The 18985-nt window shown below is 43.1% G+C and overlaps 1 protein-coding gene across 3 annotated transcripts in view; it reads left to right on the forward strand.

The window, feature by feature from the left end:
* SPATA31F3 (SPATA31 subfamily F member 3) overlaps positions 1-18985 on the forward strand; it is a 71596-nt gene that overhangs the window by 14297 nt on the left and 38314 nt on the right. For 2 of the 3 annotated variants that reach the window (XR_011473398.1, XR_011473399.1), the window contains exons 2-3: positions 10114-10206; positions 14917-14962. Coding sequence is in view for 1 of the 3 variants with exons in the window: in XM_070431301.1 (XP_070287402.1) it covers positions 13862-14005; positions 14917-14962; positions 15101-15161; positions 16174-16280 (358 nt within the window). In the remaining 2 variants the exon portion in view is untranslated. Of the gene's footprint in view, positions 1-10113; positions 10207-13861; positions 14006-14916; positions 14963-15100; positions 15162-16173; positions 16281-18985 lie in introns of those variants that run through there. The other variant, XM_070431301.1, reaches the window with a different exon arrangement.

Raw genomic sequence — 18985 nt, forward strand, 5'->3', positions numbered from 1 at the left:
AGGAGTTTTTCACTATACTTATAATATAAAAGGAAGAACATTGTACTCCTGAGGCCTGTAATGGTTCTTGAGGCAAGTGTTCCCCTGGGAAAGGAGAAACTCGGGGGATGGTGTTGGGACAGCTTTACGGAGCTTCCCCTTCCTCCCTGAGGAGTCTTCCTGGAGAGTTACCCCGTGAAAGTTCACAGTTCGTTTTATAAGAGAAATCACATGCCATTACATCCATTATCTTAGAACAGTGGTCGGCAAACTCATTAGTCAACAGAGCCAAATATCAACAGTACTTCTTCAAAATAGACCCGCCCAGGCCGAAAACCGACTTCTGCGCATGGGCCACGAAGTTTCAATCGCACTGTACATGCGCGCCCGCATGTGGTATTTTGTGGAAGAGCCACACTCAAAGGGCCAAAGAGCCGCATGTGCTCGTGAGCTGCAGTTTGTCGACCACTGTCTTAGAACATATCCCTCCTTCATACAAAAGCTCCCTTAATTTTGTAAGCTTTCCTCTTCTTCTTTTCTAATCCTCTCCCGAGGATTTTTCTATTGAATTTTAGAGCGAGAGAGGAAGGGAGATAGAGAGAAAAACATCAATGTGAGAGAGAAACATTGATCAGTTGCCTCCTGTATGCACCCCAACTGGGGATCGAACCCGCAACCTTTTGTAACATACGGGCTGATGCTTCAACCAACTGAGCCACCTAGCCAGGGCAGGTTTCTCTTCGTTAAATAAAGCACAGACTTTCTAAGGTTGGCACTGGAATGAAAATCAAGGGCTGTCTGGGCTTTGAAATGCAGGCACTGCCTGTGGAACTCATTCACCTTTTCCTGATTACAGTTTCCCTCAACACACTGGCCTCCAGGAGACATCACTCTTTTTAACATTCTGATTCTCATGTGGACACAGGACTTTTGTGAGATTCTCTATAAAACCTGAAATATCTGAATGAGAAATTAGTAAAGGATATCAAAAGGGAAACGAATCTAGAGAGTGCCATGAAATTTTCAGGGTCTGCAGGAGGCATTCCATGCCTGGGTACCTCACCCAGGTTCTAACCTTCCTGGCCCTTGGTGGGCCTCTATTCGGTGACAATCCCTACCTTTTCTAGGAGCAAGCTTTCTGCCTCAGGGCCTTAAATTGTTTTGATTTTATTTACCCTAGATGTTCGACATAAGGAATCACTTCATACTACTGCTGGAACTCTCTCGCTTACGGTTGGGGATGCAACTTCCATAGTGTATCTGTATCAGAATTTAACCTCTTCTCCTCATCCATCTTTATCATGTTCTCATCTCTCCTGGATCATCCCCATATTCCCATCAGCACACAAGCATGCTGTGATATACCATCTAAAAAAGAAAAACCACAAAACCAACACACTGTGTTCTAGGACACCTTTCAGTTTATAGCTTCTTTCTCTCTTTTTTTTTTTTATTTCAAAATTTTATTCCTTTTAACTTCTGCTTTTAATTTTTTCTTCTTTTTTTTTTTTATTGCTTAAAGTATTACAAAGGGTATTACATATGTGTCCTTCCCCTCCCCACCCCCGTTCTGTTCTTCTTTCTAGCAAAACTCTTACTTGTCTCCATTGCCTCTCTCCCCATTCTTTCTTGAACCCACCACGTCAATTAGACTTTCATTCCTACCATCCCACGAAGAATGCACTTGTGAAGGGCCCCAACGACCCACCGGTAATGAAATCTCACGTTCGATTCTCAGTCCCACTTTGCTTGTTGGCCACTCCCTCCAACCTTCAGAACAATTTTCACTCGACTCTGGAGACACCACATTCCCTTGGTTTTCCGCCCATATCATGAATGGCTCCTTTTCAAAGTCCTTATTATCTCATATTTCTTATTATAGCGGAGTGCCCCAGGACTCAGGACTCAGCCTACCAGGGGTTGGCAAACTACTTCTATAAAGGGCCGGATAGTAAATATTTCCAGTTTGGGGGCCATATGGTTTCTGTTGCAATTACTCAAGAAGTCATAGACATAAATGAATGTTGACTTGATCATTGCCATCAGTGCTTATTATGTGCCTCATATTGCTAAATAAACAATAATTTGTCATCCTGGTATTTCTGCATAATTACATGAGCACAACTGGAGCTCAGAGGGAGGAAAGGTTTCCTTCTGTGTCGTGGAGGGAAGGGAATTCTATTTTGAAATGTCTGTACACGTCTCCCTTTTGTCCCATTTTATTTGAAATTCGGGAATTTTGAAAGGCGAAAGGCTCAGTCTGAACTTTTTCCTTATTAATGTTAGCTTTCAGCCTTTGTTCATCAACTGGGAGTGGGGGTAGGCGGAGGAAAGGAAGAGCTTCAACAGCTGGTGGGGAATGAGGGACAGCTTCTCAGTAGGGTCTGAAATAGAGGGAGGTTATTTTATTTGTTGAGATGGGGTGATTAAACTCCCAAAGTGAATTTTGAGAGACAGCTGCACACAGAAAAAGAGATGGTGATTAGAATTAATTACTGTTGTAGATGTTTTGCATTTCTACAGCACTTTGTATTTACAAAGAATTCTGTAATCACTTATTAACTCTCTCCCACCAGAACCTTCTGACATGGGCAGCATTATTGCAGAATTTTGTATTTGTCTTCTGGGAAGAAATCTGAGCTGCTTTGGATGCGTACTAGAATTAAGGAATCAAAATCTTTATTGCAGTTCTTTTTACTCACTGTGTGGCTTTAAGAAACCAAATAATGAGAACTCGAACATTGAGTTACTCTATAATTTTATTATGATGAATAACTCATGAAGATGGTTCAGTGCTCTGCTAAATAATAAAAGATTTCATATGTGGGTATGCAATAACTAACCCCTCTACAATTCAGTTTCCTACAGGTTTTTTAAAAATAAAAAAATATATCATATTTTTATATATCAAATGCTTAGCATAGTGCCTAGCATATTTACTTAATAAATGCTTTATAAGTGTTATCCATTATTTATACTGTAATAAGACCCATGTGACATATGCACCCACTTCACTGCTTTAAGTCTTCCTGTCTTTGGATAAGGAGGCAGATGTACATCCACGTATTCAGCAGTATTTACTGAGTGACTACCATTTATCAGGTATTGTTCCTGGAGCTAGGGATACACTGGTGAACAATAAGGGAGGTCCTGCTCTCATGAATCTTATATTCTGGCAGCAGGGGGAGGACTCACGTTAATCATGGTGGAGGCCCTTACACTTAAGTGAGAGTTAGGCTGAGATAGAGAGGACAGAAGCATGATTAGGGTAAATTTAGAAAATTGTGGGGAATTTTTTTTCTGAACTTTCGTATAAAACAACATTTTTCTGTAGAAATAAGTTAAGTATAAATTTATAAGCTATTCACTTTTTATAAAAGTATTTAAATACATACATATTTTATTTAAAATATACTTATGAATTTATAAAATATTTAAAAGAAAATATTATTATTATAAAAAGTTAGAATACCACTACACTGAAAATTTTAAAAATAGAAAAATTACTCAGAATTTTATTACAATATCATTTCTTTTAAATTGCCTTAGCATACATTTGCACATAGTTTGTTCAGCACCCATTTACCGAGCATTTTCCCATGATGCTTCAGGAATCTAACCCACGACCCTTTGGTGCACAGGCTGTTTCCTGATATTTGGGCATGGCTTGGGGTTGCAGACAGTTCAGTGGGATGGCAGTAGAGGGAGACAATATCACATAACAACATCCTGAACTCCCTTAGCCCAGGGCCTGCTTGGAAGGGATGAGATAAAGGGAGCGGATGGTTAGCCCTGCTGAAAAGAGCAGGTAAAGAATAGTTGACGGAAGCAGGATGAAATCCCTGGGACATGTCGGGAGCCTGAAGAGAAGGTTCCAGAGGCAGAGAGGAGCCCAGGTCCTCACCATTGCCTCTTTAACCTCAGGCGACTTCTGGGGAAATAGCTGTCCCTCCCATCCCAACATAAAGACCCACACTTTTCTTCCTGTTTAGGATATTATTGGGGCTATGGATCGAGATGCAACCAAGAGTCCTTTCCAAGATAACCCCGATACAAGTTAATTTTGAGTTCTACAGTCAGTGGGTCTGGCCTTTTGCTGCCTTTTCCAGCTACTACCAGTGTCTTCTCAGGCTGGGTTCTTACCTAGATGCAGCTAGGTTGGGATGCAGTTTCCTAATTTATTCCTCACTCTTCAGATACTGAAATGACTTTACAAATACTTTTAATATATATATTTTTTGTTAATCCTCACCTGAGGATATTTTCCATTGCTTTTTCAGAAAGAGGGGAAGGAAGGGACAGAAGGAGGAAGGGGGAGAGAGAGAGAGCTAGAGCTAGAGCTAGAAGGAGAGAGAGAGAGGAAGAGAGAGAGAGAGAAACATTGATGTGAGAGAGACACATCGGTTGGTTGCCTCCCGCACTCACCCCCCCCCCCCGTGGGGTGGGGAGTGAACCCACAACCCAGGTATATGCCCTTGACCAAGAATCGAACCCACAACCCTTTGGTGCACAGGCTGATGCTCTAACCACTGATCAACGCCAGCCAGGGCAATTTTTAAGTTTAGAATTATACAATTGCAAAAGATGTCAAAAACGTCATCTGAGAAGTTCCTTTCCATGTCCTGATTCTGTCTGAAGAGTTTGTCCTGCTTACAGTGTCAGTGCCCTGATGGCTAGATTTCATAAAATAATAACAGTACTTCTAGCCCCTTTCCTGAGATATTCCCTTGATTCTGCTCTAAAGGTGAGCACCAGTCACAAAACCCTCAAGTGTTCTTTATTCTGGACATTAGGTCCACAGGCTTCCTGGCACCTTTCATAGGAAGGCCTCCACACTCTGCCTTTCTGTTGGAAAATCCTAGAAGAGTAAGAAACAAGAGATGCTAAATCATTACAGGAGAAAACTCTCAGATTCCTTCTGTTTTATCAAAGGAAAAGTTAACCAGGTCATCCTGTAACGTGAAGAGACCCAGACCTAAGTCAGCAGCAGGGTTCAGTACACCGAGAAACCTGCACAAACAAACGACTCATCTCAGATGTGGAGAACTTAGACTTAGGGTTTGGATGAAGTCTCTAGACCAGCAATTTTTAACCGTTTTCATTTCACAGCACACATAAACTATCACTAAAATTCTGCAGCACACCAAACCACTTTTGCCAGTCTGACAAAAAATAGGTATAATTTTGATTCATTCACACTGGACATCTATTGTTGTGTTGGCAGTTGTCATTTTTTAAATATGACAATCAAAGGGAAAAGAGATCAGTGCCCTTGGCTAAATAGTCAGATATTTATTGCATGTTTTAAAATTTTTTGCAGCACACCCGTTGAAAATCGCTGCTCTAACTAAACACATTTAGGAGACTACCTACAATTTTTCTATTTTTCTTGAAAAGGCTAATTTCACTTGCAAAAGAGAAGTACCAAAATAGTGTTGTTATTATAACAGTAGAAATAGGGGAATATAGCCCTAGCCAGCTTGGCTCAGTGGATAGAGCATTGGCTTGTGGACCTAAGGGTCCTGGGTTCAATTCTGATCAAGGGCACGTACTTGGCCGAAACTGGTTTGGCTCAGTGGATAGAGCGTTGGCCTGCGGACTGAGGGGTCCTGGGTTCGATTCCGGTCAAGGGCATGTGCCTGGGTTGCGGGCACATCCCCAGTGGGAGATGTGCAGGAGGCAGCTGATCGATGTTTCTCTCTCATCGATGTTTCTAACTCTCTATCTCTCTCCCTTCCTCTCTGTAAAAAATCAATAAAATATATTAAAAAAAAAAAAAAAGGGCACGTACTTGGTTGCAGGCTCTTCCCTGACCTGGGCCCTGGTCAGGGCACATGCAAGAGGCAACCAAACGGAGGAGAATCGAAGATGGCGGCATAGGTAAACACCGGAGACTGCCGCCGTGGACAACCACTTCAAAAATACAACTAAAAGTCGGAGCGGACATCAACCAGAACCACGGGAAGGCTGGCTGAGGAGAGTCTCTTCAACTAGAAGCAAAAACAACAGCATTCCGACGCTCAGCGGAGGCGCAGTGTGGAAAATTTAAAGGTACGGCGGTGCGGTGGTGAGGGTGCGCGCGCAAAGCGGGCTGGCGGCTGAGGGCGCGATTGTCGTTTTCAATCAGGAGCGAGTCTCAGACTCTGGGCTACAGATCCGGGCGAGTCTCTAGGGACCCAGACTCAAACAGGAGAAGCGGGACTGTCTGGCTACGGCCCCTCCGAGGTTTGCAGCAATTGCTGGGACAGAGAGGCAGAGCCCCTGGGGACGGACTGAGAGCGGCCATAGCTGCTCCCTCCCCCCCCCCCCCACCCGCCCTGTTGAGCCCGCCCCGCCCAAACCCTGCGCACAGCCATTTGCCTATCGCCTCAGGCAAGGGCTGGGCTAGCGCCTCCCCTGAGGACTGAAGTTTTCCCACAGCTGATTTCCACCGCCAGTCGGCCTGGTGGTCAAATCCCTCTAGTGTTAACTACAACAATTAAGGCTTGGCTAGAACAAGACTGCGCACAAAGACCACAAGGGGGTGCACCAAGAAAGCATAAAAGATGCGGAGACAAAAAAACATGACAGAAATGGAGGATATGGAGCTAAGAATCGCAATTTTGAGGGCTTGCCATAAATTTGTGCAGAGCCTCACGAAAACTAATGAGACCCTCGATGCTACGATAAAGAAATTAGAAAGTAAGCATACACGGACTGAAATAAAGAATATTATACCCAATAGCAGACCAGAGGAGCACAAGAATCAAGTCAAAGATTCGACAAAAAACACCCAATTGGAAAAGCAAAATGAAAAAAGAATCCGAAAGTGTGAAGATAGTGTAAGGAGCCTCTGGGACAGCTTTAAGCGGACTAATATCAGAGTCATTGGAGTGCCAGAAGATGAGAGACAGCAAGATATTGAAAACCTATTTCAAGAAATAATGGCAGAAAACTTCCCCCACCTGGAGAAAGAAATGGACTTACAGGTCCAAGAAGCGCAGAGAACCCCAAACAAAAGGAATCCAAAGAGGACCACACCAAGACACATCATCATTAAAATGCCAAGAGCAAAAGACAAAGAGAAAATCTTAAAAGCAGCAAGAGAAAGAGGCTCAATTACCTACAAGGGAATACCCATACGACTGTCAGCTGATTTCTCAACAGAAACTTTGCAGGCCAGAAGGGAATGGCAAGAAATATTCAAAGTGCTGAATACCAAGAACCTACAACCAAGACTACTTTATCCAGCAAAGCTATCATTCAGAATTGAAGGTCAGATAAAGAGCTTCACAGATAAGGAAAAACTAAAGGAGTTCATCACCGCCAAACCAGTATTATATGAAATGCTGAAAGGTATCCTTTAAGAAGAGGAAGAAGAAGAAAAAAGTAAAGATACAAATTATGAACAACAAATATGCATCTATCAACAAATGAATCTAAGAATCAAGTGAATAAATAACCTGATGTACAGAATGAACTGGTGACTATAATGAATCAGGGACATAGAAAGGGAATGGACTGACTATTCTTGGGGGAAAAGGGGTGTGGGAGATGCGGGAAGTGACTGGACAAAAATCATGCACCTATGGATGAACTCAGTGGGTGGGGAGTGAGGGTGGAGGGTGGGGTGGGAGCTGGAAGGAGGGGAGTTATGGGGGGAAAAAAGAGGAACAAATGCAATAATCTGAACAATAAAGATTAAAAAAAAAAAAAAAAAAAGAGGCAACCAAACGATGTGTTTCTCTCACATTGATGTTTCTCTCTGTTTTTCTCTCTCTCTTCCACTCTCTGTAAAAGAGGGGGTTTTTACACCCATGTTTGTCAGCTCTTGGTTTCATTGATCTTTTGTATTGTTTTTTGTGTGTTTTTTTAGATTCTATTTCTGCTCTGATCTTTATTATTTCCTTCCTTCTACTCACTTTGGGATTTGTTTGTTGTTCTTTTTCTAGTTCTTATCATTTTCTTTGTAGTATCTTTATCTAGTTTCAGAATTAGGGTAATGTTGGCCAGATAAAATGAGCTTGGGAGTCTTCCCTCTTGAATTTTTCGGGAATAGTTTGAAAATGATAGGTGTTAGTTCTTCTTTGAATGTTTGGTAAAATTCACTGTGAAGTTATCTGGTCTGGACTTTTGTTGGGAATTTTTTTTATTACTGCTTTGATTTTGTTGGTTGTAATTGGTTTGCTCAGATTTTCTGTTTCTTCTTGATTTCGTCTTGGAAGATTGTATGCTTCTAGAAATTTGTCTATTTCTTCCACATTGTCCAATTTGTTGGCATATGTAATAGTTGTTCATAATATTTTCTTATAATGCTTTGTATTTCTGTGGTGTCAGTTGTTACTTCTTTAATTTCGAATTTTATTTATTTTTGGTCCTTTTTCTTTTTTTCTTGATGAGTCTGGTCAAATGTTTATCAATCTTGTTTATCTTTTTCAAAGAACCAACTCTTGGTTTTATTGATATTTTGTATTGTTGGTTTTTTTTAGATTCTATTTTATTTCTTCTCTGATCTTTATTATTTCCTTCCTTCTATTCATTCACTTTGGGATTTGTTTGTTGTCCTTTTTCTAGTTCCTTTAGATGTTAGGCAAGATTTTTTTTTTTTAGATTTGTCTTATTTTTGGGGGTAGGCCTGTATTGCTATGAATTTCCCTTAAGGACTGTTTTCACTATGTCCCATAGATTTGGGGTTGTGTTTTCATTTTCACTTGTCTCAAGATTTCTTACTTGATCTTATTGTTAACGCATTTATTGTTTAGTAACATGTTATTTATCCTCCATGTGTTTGTATGTTTTTCTTGTAATTGATTTCCAGTTTTCTACCATTGTTATCAGAAACAATAACTTGATATGATTTCAATCTTCTTAAATTTACTGAGACTTGTTTTGTGGCCTAATATGTGGTCTATCCTAGAAAATATTCCATATGCACTTGAAAAGAATACATACTAAATTGTATATTTGAAAGTTGCTAAGAAAGTAGTTCTCATCACAACAAAAACAATGTAACATTGTGAGGTGATGGATATTAACTAAACTTATTGTGATAGTAATTTCCCAATATGTACATATATCAAATAATTCTGTTGTACACCTTAAACTAACACAATGTTTTATGTCAGTTATATCTCAATAAAACTGGGTGGGGTGCGGGAGACTGTTGCTCTTTGGAGGCCAATTACTTTCAAATACACATCCAGAGCCCAGTGCTTTCTTGTATGTGGATTATTTTTAATTCTTAATATATAGATTGCTGGATCCTGCCCCTAGAGATTATGATTCACTAAGCCTGGGTTGAGGCCCGGAAATCCGTACTTTCACAAGCCTCCCAGGGATTCTGATGCAAGGCCAGTTTGAAAGACACTAGAGCAGACAACCTGTTCCCGTCACTTAGTCCGCCAGATGAGGAGCATTGAGTGGGCATGTGCTGCCCTCTAGTGTCCCTGGCTGCTTGCTACACTTCTGCATGGTAGAGAACCTGCTGCCTGACACTACTCTGGGCTTCCAGTCCAACACTCTGTAAATCTTAGATCTTGGGTGTTAATAAAGACGCTCATGTAAAAATTGTTGCCGTTGAATAATAGCAACTATGCTTCTCTAACCGAGCACCTTGGCATATCAAAGGTGTTCCAAAATATATTCTGAGAATGAGACACAGCAAAACTTCATAAGGCTTGTCTTAGAGGAACAAACTAGCATCAGTGGCATGTCTGTATGACCCTTGGTTCCTATGAATCAAAAACTGTAAACAGTTTCCTGAGGAAATTCTATTACAATAATTGCGGTGCTGTAACATTATAATGGAAGCAGGGTCTGGCTTTATAGGTTTTCTAGAAATAAATGAATATGAATCCTTTAAAGTTGTGTCGTCCTCCAGAGTTCAGAGACTTCTCCTGTACTCCATCTCCCTTATTTGCTGATCACTGTAAACCATGAGTCAGGAAGAGCAAAAGTGAAGATCCATACCCACATCATTAAAAATGACAGACAGTGTTTTCATTACATGAATGTGCCTTGTTTAGGAAGGCACTGATTCCACTGTCCTATCCACGCAAGCACCCTTTGTCAACAAGTACCAAATCAATAAGTAAACTTGCACTAAAGGCCAATTCGGCAAAAGGCATAAGATTATCTTTGTTTCTAACCCCACAGCTCTGAGACAGAGGAGCAAGGGCTGGGTGAGTTGCTGGAGAGGAGATTTCAGCAGATGGTTTTAATGGCTTCGTGGGATGAAAGTACCTGTGGGTAAGTGCACTGGTTGTAGCAGGTGTGAAGTTTTCAGAATTTGAGGGTTTTGCCTGGAGCAAAGGGTCAGGCTAACGGAGACTTAGAATTATTGCAGCAATTGCAATTGCAATTCAAAGGTGGCAGCAGTTGCAGGAAGCAAGAGCTGATTGGTAGGATACATGGTATTCTGTTTATCTCATCTACAGCCCTTCGGTGAGGGAGAGCGTCCCACTCTAGAGTTCTGGGGATGGCTGAATGCATGACACTGACACTGGACCTATGGGATTGATCGTAGCTTATTAAGCACATATATTCAGAGTCCAGAGGAGGAGGACACCAAATACCACACAGCACCACACTGCATCAGGTTAACGGGAGATAGACCTATTGCAGCACCGTAGAGAGAAGTAGTAGCTGCAGGAAGTAGGACCAGATTGGGTAGTAATAATAAAAGTAACGTAAGAGTCAAACTAGCCCAGCCAGCATGGCTTTGATGTGGTTGAGCATCGACCTATGAACCAGAAGGCCACGGTTCCATTCCCGGTTAGCGCCCATGCCCGGTTGCAGGCTCGATCCCCAGTGCAGGGCGTGCAGGAGGCAGTTGATCAATGATTCTCTCTTATCATTGATGTTTCCATCTGTCTCTTCCACTTCCTTCCTCTCTGAAATCAATAAAAATATATTTCTTAAAAGGAGTCAAGCTACTTTGTAGGTATGTTGACCTGCTACTGAAAAGCTGATGCAAGCTGCGTTTAAATTGATTTTTGTTAACCTGTCATTTAGTGCTCTTGGGTTAAAAAAAAGTCTTCTCTTTCCTGTACTATGGAATTTTCAAGTTCAGAAAAGATGTCAAAATGGCTCAAGTTCATCCTGTCTTCAAGGATGAAATGTAAGGATCTATTTTTAAAATTTTGTTCTACATAAAAATAATATTCAAGAAAAATACTCTCTTATCCAATATTTTGTCAAATCATTTTCAGAATATTCTTCCTTATAGCTAGTGAAAGTGCCTCATGCTAAGGATTGTTTTTTTGCATTTGTTTTTAAAACTGTGGTTAAATATACTTAACATAAAATCAACTATTTTAATCATTTTAAGTGTATAGTTCAATGTCATTAAGTACATTTACATGTTGTGCAACCATCACTATTACCCTTTTCAGAACTTTTTCATAATTTCCAACAGAAACTCTGTACCCATCTATACTAATAATCTATACTAATAAAAGGATAATATGCTAATTAGACCGGATATCTTCTGGACGTTCTTCTGGACAAAGCTACAGCGGCTGCTGCTGCAAGGGCCGGGCCAAGACTCAGGCAAGCCACGGATGGTGGCTGCTGCTGCTGTGACTGACCAGCAGTGGCAGAAGCAGCAGCGGTGTGATGAGGGCATCACCTTCCCCTGATCGGCCTGGTCGCCTCCCTCAGAGGGAGGCCAGACTGCGGCTTAGGACATCCCCTGAGGGCTCCTGGACTGTGAGAGGGAGCAGGCCAGGCTGAGGGATCCCCCGCCCCCGCAGTGCACGAATTTTCATGCACTGGGCCTCTGGTTAAATAATAACTCCCTACTCCCCTCTTTCCAAACCCCTGGTAAGGTTAGTTCTTGATTCATGTGAATTAGTCTTGTCATTAAAACTAGATTTTTTAAGTGTCTTTCGAGCAGGCAGGTAACACAACTCAATGTCTTTGTGCTTTGACATACTCACCACACTTGTTAGGCGGGAGACTGGATGCTGGAGGCAGGACCAAAAGCCTCTTCAGAAATTTGGGGCTTATGAATATTTGAGCTGTAGGACCACTCTCATCAGGGCAAGAACTTCTTTTTTTAAAAAAATATTTTTATTGATTTCAGAGGGGAAGGGAGAGGGAGAGATAGAAATATCAATGATGAGAGAGAATCATTGATCAGCTGCCCGCTGCATGCCCCCTACTGGGAATCAATCCTGCAACCTGGGCATGTGCTCTTGACTGGAATCAAGCCAGGGACCCTTCAGTACTCAGGCCGATGTTCTATCCACTGAGCCAAGCCAGCTAGGGCAGGGCAAGAACTTCTTAAGGAAATTCAGAAATCCAGGAGTGTTGGAGGCATATCACAATGTCAACAAGGGCCAGAAAGGTTAACATTAATATGTGCATCAGTGGATATAAGGATGGTGGGTATTGAAGTTGAACAGGAAGAAACTTGCTCTGCCTAAATGTGTTCAAATTCAGATGTTCATAACACATTCAGCCAAACATTCCAACCATGATGGAAGCAAACAAAGAGCCACAAGTTTATGGTCCTTAATAAAAAATCTTGCCAATAAATCCATCTCCATGAATAGACAGGGTGCTATAAGATCTGTTTAGGCCATTCTGGAAAATCAAGCTCCAGAGGTAAGCCTCATTCACGTGCCTCCCTCAAAGGCATTTTACAGTCTCCCTTGTCCATCTCAAGCTTGGCCAGAGTGGAAAGTGCCTTTTTTAGTAACTTAGAAAGTTATTTAAAAGGACAGCAGTTATTTCCTTTCCTGGCCACATCAGGCATGGCGCTCTTCCTGAACTTTTCCACATGACCATCTATTTATTGCCTGTGACATCAAAACCCTCACTTTCCAAGACTTAACAAGACATCGGGTGCCCTATCCTCTTGTGTGTTTTTAGTTATCTTCTCACTACAGGTGATGTTATTTATGGAGTTCCTCTGACCTAGCCTCTCTCTCACTCTTACAGGGCAATGCAGCATACATAACGGCTCAGTTACCTGGGGGTAGATGTCCCACTATTGTCTTAAAGGAGAGAGGTGATCCATCAGGATACAGGAAATAGAAAGAGCATGAAAGAATATATGCTGCCCGTGACCTTAGCATCTTTAGGCCTACACCCTGCACTCCATACAGACAACCAGATACTCTCATCTGAATACTGAATCACATGAGCTTCTCCTAGACCAGCGATTTTCAACTTGTATGCCACAAGAGTCTTAAAGCATGCAATACCTGACTTTTTAGTCCGGGACACTGACCTCTTTTCCCTTAAATTGTCAAATTTTTAAAAATGACAACAGCCGCTCTGACCGATTTGGCTCAGTGGATAGAGCATCAGCCTGTGGACTGAAGGGTCCCAGGTTCGATTCCGATCAAGGACATGTACCTTGGTTGCGGGCATATCCCCGGTAGGGGGCATGCAGGAGGCAGCTGATCGATGTTTCTCACTCTCTATCCCTCTCCCTTCCTCTCTGTAAAAAATCAATAAAATATATTTTTTAAAAAGTGATGAGAAGGAGCTTAAATACCATTTCTTATTAAAAGACACCAGATGTCCTTGCAGAAATACTTTATATAAAAAAAATAGTGACAACAGCCAGCGCAACAATAGCCATCCGGTGTGAATGAATCAAGATTATAGCTTTTTTTTTTGTCAGATCAGCAAAAATATATACTTTTTGGTGTGCTGCAGAATTTTAGCAACTTGCTTATATGTACCATGAGATGAAAAAGGTTGAAAATCACTGTCTAGACAGATAAAGGTCTGTAATGATCCACATTCCTTGTGAAACAGGAGGGCTTTGTGATGTAGTCTGTTGGTCTGGTTGCATCCTCTGTGAGGCGGAGATGACAAGGTCTAGAATATGGACTCATTATGTTTCAAGATCTTGAAAGCCTAGGAGGAGGATGGCTAAGTTTAGATAATGTTGAACCCTACATTTGTTCTGTGGGAAATAGGATATCCCTTATACACTTATGGCTCCATCATCATTATTGCATTAATTATTTGGCAAGCGAAAAAGAACCATCAAAGATTGAAATTTGGACCTTACAAGAGCGGTTGCCAGGTAGGGGAAAGCTATATCCATGACTGAAGCGATTAAGCCTCAAATGAGATTTTATTTCCTTAATTTCTCTTGTTACCTTACTCCCTGCTTTTTTAATGGGGGTATCCTTATTGGCTCTAAATGTGGGTGATTCTTCTGGTTGGTAGGCATTTTAAAAATATATATTTTTATTGATTTCAGAGAGGAAGGGAGAGGGAGAGAGAGATAAAAACATCAATGATGAGAGAGAATCATTGATTGGCTGCCTCCTGCATGCCCCACATTGGGGATTGAGCCCGCAATCCAGGCATGTGCCCTGACTGGGAATTGAACTTCGACCTCCTGATTCATAGGTCAATGCTCAACCACTGAGCCCTGCCAGCCAGGCTGGATGGTAAGCATTTAGAGCCTTGGATGGCTAAAGTCTCTTGGCTACTAGACCATCCATCCTTTATTCTACTTTTTTCTCCTGTCTCATTCTTTTTTAAAAATATATATTTTTTATTGACTTTTTACAGAGAGGAAGGGAGAGGGATAGTTAGAAACATCGATCAGCTGCCTCCTGCACACTCCATACTGGGGATGTGCCCACAACCAAGGTACATGCCCTTGACCATGGAATCGAACCTGGGACCCTTGAGTCTGCAGGCTGACAGTCTTATCCACTGAGCCAAACCGGCTAGGGCTCATTCTGATTTCTCCACAGAACTTGTTCAGGGAATGGGGGTGGAAGTATGGAGTATGAAAGTGCCTCAAAATGAATCAGAAATAAGAGAAAGGAAATGATGGGGTGAAAAAGGTAGAGTAGGGAAAAGAAAAAAGAATGTATAAAATTGGTATACAGAAAAAAGTTTGCAGGTTTTGTCTCATTTTGACATGAAAAAAAAGTATGCTCCAGCTTCATACTCTAACTTTTTTTTTTTTTTTTTTAGCATCAACGGAGAATTAAACAAAGGACTAAAGATAGAACATCAAGAGGTAAAGTCCCAGTTTCTTCTCTGACTCCCCTCCACTGTGGGCAAGGTTCCCATGGAACGTTTCTCTGACCTTCAGCTTCCTATAGTATGTCCCTGACTCCTCTCCTATTCCATGTAACACTGTCTCCTGGTTTCTCAGCTAGAAAACATTCCTCCAGAGAAGATAAGAAGCCATGGGAGCTGATCGCTATCATGAAAAGGTGATCACTTGCTCTTTGTAGTCTTCCAGCTCCAGTCTGAACTGTGATGATTTCTCTACATGGCCTGGGAGAGGGATGAAGAGAGGGATGATGACTAGGAGGAAGTCAGACACAGTGGAGGCTGGAGCATTGGTTGAGGGGGTTGCCAGGGCAAGGGAGGCCTCACATATCTCAGGAGGAGGAGTCCTAGTTCTGCTCTGGGCTAAGCTCACAGTGCTCCTGGAATTCAGAATTTGACTTGTACTTAATTCATAAAAGGCTCTACATGGATCTGCACTCAGCCATGAGACAAGTTATTCAGCCAAGAGAATGGATAAATAAGTGCATACCTAAGTAATCACTCTCATACTCTTCTTACAGCTACACCCTTTCAAGGGCAGACCCCTAGACCTTGCTGATATTACTTCCTCTGGTTCTGTCTTCAGGGAGCTCAGTTCCTGAGAGAGCCCCCAGCTAGGAGCTTGTCATCTCATCCTCTTCTTAAAATCCCTAGAGAATGGGATTGGCTCCCAAGAGATGTTATTTATAGATAACAGCAACTCATCAGAGTCCCTAGAATGCAGAGCTCTCACAAGTACCTCATTTTCCACAGCTTGGAAATACTAAATACCAGGCCGTGGCCTTCTTCGCCTTAAATGAGACTGAGTCCAAGTTCTACCTGGTGATGGCCCTGGTGATATCCCATCAGCTAACCATTAGTTCCCCATCCTCTGTTCCCATCTCTGGTTAAGCTGCTCAGCCCAGGTCAACAAAGAACTCACCCACCTCTCACTCATAGCTCTGTTCTCACGGGTTGTCTGAGACCTTGTCCAACAAGCCCCAGACCCTCAACCCAGCACACAATAACTTGCCAAGTGACAATTTCTTAGGAAGAAAGTAGGGGAGTAAACACTGGGTGGGGGGTGTGCCCCAGGGTGTGAAGGACTCGGAGGGCAGGCCGATCTTCAGGCCACAGCTTCCAAAGAGGCGGCTGTCACCCCATCAATAACCGTTGCCATGTTTCCTCTTCCAGCCAGCGCTGGTTTCCTCAGGAGGGAAGTGTGCGGAGGCTCCTGTGTGCAGACCCCTCCTGCCCTGTCTGCAATGCTATGGCTCTGGAGATTAAGCAGTTGCTGGCGAGTGAGAGTGCCCCCATCTCTCCCACGTCATCGAGGCGATCGCAGGGCTCCTCTTGCCTAGATATTTTGTCCATGTCTAATTTGTCTTTTGATCCAAGTCAGAGTTCCCAGCACTCCAGAGAGCTTTCAGTTCTACCTGGAACCCCCTCAATGACACAACTAAAGGATCACAAATCCTTAACCCAGTCAGCTCCCCAGTCAACTGGTGCAATCAGCATCCAAGATTACTGGGCTGACCACCAACTAAGGCAGGAATTTCAAGCACCAGATGTGTTCTGGGATGCAAGAGATCCGTCTTCTTGGAGCCTTGAGGAGTGCAGGATTCCTGTGAACCAACAGAACAAGAAGAGCAACACCGAATATGTCTCAGAGAAACAAGGTCAGCAGCCCTTGAATACCTTTTCCTTCCCTGAACCCAAAGTTCACAAACCTAAAATACCCCCATGGCCTTGCATTCCCTTCACCTGTTGTTCCTGTGTCACAAAAGGTGTGAGGTATCTTTAAATACAGATAGATAAATTCATGCATTTCTATAGCTGAGGGCTTCCAAGATGTGTGGAAGAGGCCCTATGGCAGCTTATATCACACTACCGTGAATAGGTTCCAAGCCTGGAGGGAAAAAAACAACTTTTTCTTTCATCATAATGCTGCCTCTGAGGCCTTCGTTGTCTCACTGACTCAGTTTCTCAGTGACTCCCTGGAAGGGTACCCATGCAGGTGCTGTTCAAGGTGATCAGCGACAGCATCTGGTGAGGTTTGTTGCTGCTGGTCAAGACCTGTCAGTATTCAGGATGTCAGTTCCTGATCCACATAAGGGCTTATTGCTGCCTCCACACAGGGGCTTACTTTTTGGGGCCCCTGGGGTCATGGGAGGTCAGCCAGTCCACCCAGACTTTCTGGGTTTTTGGAGGATCCACTATGGATCCAGAGCAAATATCACTGCAAGCAAATCCCAAACTCCATGACTCACCCTTTGGTTACTAAGTGGTTTCTGTCCATTACCTTGGCAACACACTGAGAATTCAGTGTGTTATCTGCAGCATAAACACAGCTATTTTTTCATGGTTCCTCTTTTCTGCACAGTCCCTGGTCCACCCTGGAGATCTCTCCACAAAAGGGGAGTTCCCAGTCCCTTTTCCTTCAGTGATTTCTCCTTAGTCTCTACTGTCGGGTAGCTCTACCTTCTTCCCACATTTCTGAATTTGGGCTTCTCCATCTGACTATCAACAGGCCCATATCAATGTCCCATTTCCAACTCTGACCAATTGTGAAGCCTTGGAGTGGCACTGCTGCAAAGGAAGTTCCAGCCTCAGTGGGACTTGCCATCTGTTGCCCAGAGATCTCTGTAGATGCAGAGAACCGTGCAACATAAGCTCTGAGACATGTTAAGCAACCTATCTCCTGAGACTCAGGGGCCTACCTGTTGGGGAAGCCTATTTCATTCAGGAAGAGGCAGGTAGTGTTTTCCTGGAGCAGGCCCAGAGCTGCTGGAGTTCCACCTGCAGAAGGGGTCGGTTTAGCAGGTCAATTCACCGTTGTTAGGGCCTGCTCCAGAAGATCCAGCAGTCCATCCAGTTTCTTCTGTCCCCTGATGACCAGCAGCCCTTACCCTGGAGCAGCACCCTAACCAGTGTGAGTGTCCCCTAGTCTGCAGACCTAGAGGCCAGTGGGGATAGGGACCTGTTCTGATTCTTTGTGGCAACAGGACCAGTTCACAGTTGCTTGCCCTGGCCAAGGCAATGTTGCAGAGCCAGACTACAAATGGGGGAGATCTACTAGGTATTGTCCCTGCCCATGTCTGCATGGGGGGACTGTAAATCTCTGGGTCTGCAGCATTTCAGGGGCCCTGGAAGCAACTTTGTTCCCTTACAGCCCAGGAAGTAAAATTCTGTGTGGAGGCAGCAATCGACCCTTAGATGGGTCTTGACCAGCAGCAACAAACCTCACCAGATGCTGTCGCTGATCACCCTGATCAGCACCTGCGTGAGTATCCTTGCAGGGAGTCGCTGAGAAACTGAGTCAGTGAGACAAGTTTTGGCCTTTCTGTCAGGGGTGCTGTCTCTTTACTACATGGCTTTCTCCAAGGTCATGGCCCCAGCAATCAGTAGCCAATCAGCAATTACAGAGATGGAGCCGGGGTGTGTTGAGGGTCCAATAGAGCCTCTGACTCAATCTCATGTAAACAGCAACGTGCAAGTCCTGGCTATGCTTTCAGGATGCCGATGAAACTTGTGCAGACAGTGCTCGAGCATTCCAGATTGAAGTACAGGCGAATGGATACAGTGCCTCTAGATAGCCAGACAGATCCTAGTGCCCTGTTACACTCAATACACCGTCTTGGCCAAACTAAATTTTTACCTGAAAAAGAAATTCCTGGAGATACATTTGGGACATCTCATAATGACAAAGGAGTCCAGGGAAGGAACTGTGGCTATCTCAAGGAATAGCTGTGCTAAGGAGTCCTTTAGGAGTCTAAACAACTAAGGGAAAACATTGCCCCAGGAACTCCCCATCCCTCTAGGCATCCCATGTGCCCCTGAAGGGTCCACTTTAAAGAAGAGCTTGCAAATAAACTAAGGTGGTGCACAGAACCAAAAGCAAGCTAATTACAGAGCAGTCCTTATGGTTCTTCTCACTGAGCCTTCAAGATCTCACAACCCAGTGGGGACATGACAGAGATTTGGGTGCTTTGTGTTCAGCTGGAGG

This window comes from Myotis yumanensis, unplaced genomic scaffold, assembly GCF_028538775.1.
Source record: "Myotis yumanensis isolate MYYU_CA2020_CCGP unplaced genomic scaffold, mMyoYum1.0.hap1 SCAF_12, whole genome shotgun sequence".
In the NCBI taxonomy this organism is placed as follows: Eukaryota; Metazoa; Chordata; class Mammalia; order Chiroptera; family Vespertilionidae; genus Myotis; species Myotis yumanensis.